General features: G+C 33.9%; 1 protein-coding gene across 4 annotated transcripts in view; it reads right to left on the reverse strand.

Moving 5' to 3' along the window:
- Nucleotides 1-4,047, reverse strand: part of LOC114047022 (DENN domain-containing protein 1A-like) — a 702,955-nt gene that overhangs the window by 540,777 nt on the left and 158,131 nt on the right. For all 4 annotated transcript variants that reach the window (XM_027867675.1, XM_027867672.1, XM_027867674.1 and 1 more), the window contains one exon: nucleotides 3,790-3,833. In XM_027867675.1, the coding sequence (XP_027723476.1) occupies nucleotides 3,790-3,833 (44 nt within the window). The remainder of the gene's footprint in view (nucleotides 1-3,789; nucleotides 3,834-4,047) is intronic.

Raw genomic sequence — 4,047 nt, forward strand, 5'->3', positions numbered from 1 at the left:
ACCACTCTAGTTCTGAACTTCTCTAGCTCTTAGAACCAAATGAAAATAGGCACTCAAGAAATATAAATTTCCTATTAAATTTCAGTATTTGTTTACTCATTTGCCAGTAGGCATAATTCACCCCACAAAAAAAAAAAGGAAAAATATCTGTGAACTCAGAAGCTTCCTTCCTAAAACCAAGTCAAACTTTCTTTAATGGTATCATAAGGTACATGTGCCCCCATCAATGGGAAAAGTATACTCCATAAATCATTTTCTAAATTCTAACCTAGTAATGACTTTTAAAAATGCCTTTAAAAAAATCAAAAAGAACAACTTTCAAATAATTCAAGCCTGTATCCCCCAACAGGTGGTCCCTACAATGCTTCCAATTATATTCCAGACTTAAGGTCTATGGCTATAAGAATGAGCTGGATCCCAACAAGCATATGCTGTTGAGAGGAAGTGGAGTGTGATGGAGAAGGCATTGGACTGGAAATCAGAAGATATGGACTCTAAATGTGGGTAAAAAACACAAACTTGGTAACATTGGGTAAATCATTCCTCAGATTCTTCCTCTGTGAAATGAGGGTACTAATATTATCACCTCAGAGGGTTGTTATGTACTTCAAAGCACTATATAAATGGTGTCTATTCTGAGTATTAGCATCTAAGGTAAAAAAGGCTAGTGTTACCTTAGATAATTCAAAGGACAAGTGAAGAGCCATTGTGCTATACTCAGTGTCCATACCAAGATTTGCATTGAATATGTTATAATGCTGTTCAAATATAAACCATATTTTTTTTAAATAGAACTTTAAAGCAAAAATGTTACAATCTGACATAACAGAAAGTCAAAAGACATTATTCCAGGTTACAACTACAGTATTTAGAGTTTCCTCCCCACCACAATTTTCTTCATTACTCTGACTATTGGATCACAGAAAGTTTAACTTACATACACACATAACACAAAAATAAACAACACTCTGATAACTCAAGGCTTACATTCGACTCAACACTGTTTTAAATTTTTTGTACTGTTTTGATAGTGTTTAAAGAAAAAAATTATTGAGATGTTCTCATAAAAATCTAATAAGATCTTATAGCTCAGAGGGAGCTTAAAACTGTTTCTCTCTCTCTCTTACTGTATGTATGTATCTATACATACACACACACACACATGCATGTGTGTCTGTGTGTGTACATGCCTAACAGCTGATACAGCACTTTCCTTGCAACATCTCTGGGAGAAAGAGAGTATAAGTACTACAAGCCTCATTTTCCAGATAAGAAAACTGAGATCCAGAGAGGTCAAGTGATTTGCCAAAGGTCATACAGCTACTAAATGGTAGACCAAGGATTCAAATCCAGCTCTTCTTAAACACAATACACTCTCCACAGTACAGTGCTGCCTCTGAACAACAACAAAAAAAGAATCTGGTTTGAGAGTGTTTGGAGACTGGAAGAGATAAGGGGGACAGAACACAAATGTTTCAATTCTGCTGAATCATGGACAAACTTGACTGACTGTTGTTTGTTTGATTTCCCCCCAGGATTCTTATATAAATATACTCCACCTAATGTTAGTAACTGGTTCCTTTAAAAAAAAAAAAGTCAGGTGAATCATTACAAAGTAATTTCAAAAGAATAATGTTTTATAAATAGTACAGATGGGTGATCACTAAATAATTTTGTAGTGAGATCTCAGATTGGTACAACAGGGTTTGGTACACACAAAATGATGCTAGTCACAGTAATGCTATGCCAGTACAATAGTACAATAAAATCCCATTTTACAGAATTACCTAATACCAATGATTTAGCTATAATATTAGTCAAATTATAACTTCTGCATGCATGTATGCATGCACACACACATATATATACACCACATATGTGTGCATATGTATATCAGATATACATATGTACAGATATCAATAAAAAAGCCTATTATACTTGATAATTTTACCCCACAACATCAATGTTCAACTACATTTAGGGTTCAACTATATTTGCTATTCCAACTCATTTTACCAATATCAAATTTCCAACTGTTTTCCCCATTGGCTATACATTTATAAATTTTTTTCATTTGTATATCCCCAGCTCCAAGTAATGTCTTACAGATCACAGAGCTTTAAAAATATTTGTTGAATTCAACAGAAATACCTCAGAAACATGTTGTATAAGACATCATATTTAGCATTGAATCATATTTAGTATTGAACCACAGAATGTTAGCACTAGGAGGGACCTACGAACAGATTATTAGTCCATAATATAACTAAGAAAGGTCATTAGAGCATAGAATGTTAGAACATAAAGGATTAGAGCTAAAAAGTCTAGATCATAGGTGTCAAACATATGGCCCACAACACTCCTGAGTGCGGCCTAAACTAGATTAAAATGTAACTGGGAAATATTTAACAAAATAAATAAAAATACAGTAAAATAGAGATATTACATTTTAAAACCAAGTCACTATGTGGCCTGCAGGGATCCTGATATACAGTTTAGTGGTACCAGTTTCTATTTGAGTCTGACACCACTGGTCTATATCACTTAGTCTAACTCCTTCATTTAACAGATGAGGAAAATGGATTTTAAAAAAGTAAAATGATTTTTCCAAAGACACAAAACAAAATAGGGGCAGAGCTAGGACTAGACATGCACAGGGCCTTTTGAGGCAATAGGGAAAGAGAAAAGGTTTATGAAGTTGTTTCATTAACAAAATTAAAGATGTTTTCCTAAATATATTCAGGCAATAATATCATAAAATTCAAATTAAAAGCATAAACAGAAAAAAAAAATTCTCTGGTGACTACCTTTTTACATCAAAGTAAAAGAGGTTGCAATTGTGTCCACAAATTCAGAACCTGGTCAAATTTTAAAGCGCCATGGATGTGTTAAAAAACAATGGAAATTCAGCATTGGCTGAGACGACCTCACTGGTGAAAGTGACTTTTCTGATTCTACTAAAAGAATGAACCTGACAACTTCAGATTTCATCAGCACTTCAGCTAAAACTCTCAACATAAAACCTCCTAAAAGACTTTTCCTTCACAAATATGTATCTTCATTTCAATTCTACTGCTGCTTACTGATTTTTCATAATCTACTTCAAATTTTGGGAAATGTTACAATGTAATTTTTAAGATGCCCACAGAATTTAAAACTTTAACAAACAACCCAAAGAGAATTTCATAATAAATAGCAAAGCACAGCATACTTCAAAGTAAAATGTCCTCAGAAATGTTCTACCTTTCTCTGTCTTTAATTAAAATATTAATAATAATAACTTCCATTTCTACAGCACTTTAATGTTTGAAAAAAGTATTCTTCATACCTATGTTATAAATTAAGGAATGTACCCTATTTTAATATGATAACGTTTGCAAAGCACTTAGCATAGTGCATGGCACACAGTAGGTACTAATATAAAAGATTATTCCCTTTCCCCCTTATTCCCCTTTTACAGATGAAGAAGCCTTGGCAAGATAAGCTGACCTGCCAAGAGTCACACAGCTAACACGCCTTGGAAAGTGTATTCAAAATCAGATCCCTTAACTTTACATCTAGTATCCTATCCACTATACTACACATCTATCATTCATGCCCCAAATCTAGTACTAGCATTTCCTGGTACTAGTTCATTTTTGGCTTCTTCATTGTTAGTTCCTAATCACTGCCTCTCTTCCCTTCTAAAAATCCACTTATCACTTTTGGTTTTTAAAAAATGGTAATAATGTGTTGAACAACCCTGAAATAAATTTTGTCATGTAAAAAAATTAATTACGCATTCCAAACCTGGTCACTGTAGTCCTCTGGGAATTGCCTCTGCACCTCAGGACCTGTAAATAATTGACAGATAATATTAATTGGCTTTGGATTAGTGAGCAGGCAGAGAATCACACATTAATATTTGATCAGAAGATGATAGCAACCCTGGCAGGGGATCCAAGGAGGGCAGATGAGGCTGCTATGTTGATAAGCACAAGGAAGGGCTCTTCAAGGAACTCCCTTTTACCCTCCTCCAGAAATACAAAAAAAGAAATTAAAAAAAAA

This window comes from Vombatus ursinus, unplaced genomic scaffold, assembly GCF_900497805.2.
Source record: "Vombatus ursinus unplaced genomic scaffold, bare-nosed wombat genome assembly UNPS02014786.1, whole genome shotgun sequence".
Taxonomy (NCBI): domain Eukaryota; kingdom Metazoa; phylum Chordata; class Mammalia; order Diprotodontia; family Vombatidae; genus Vombatus; species Vombatus ursinus.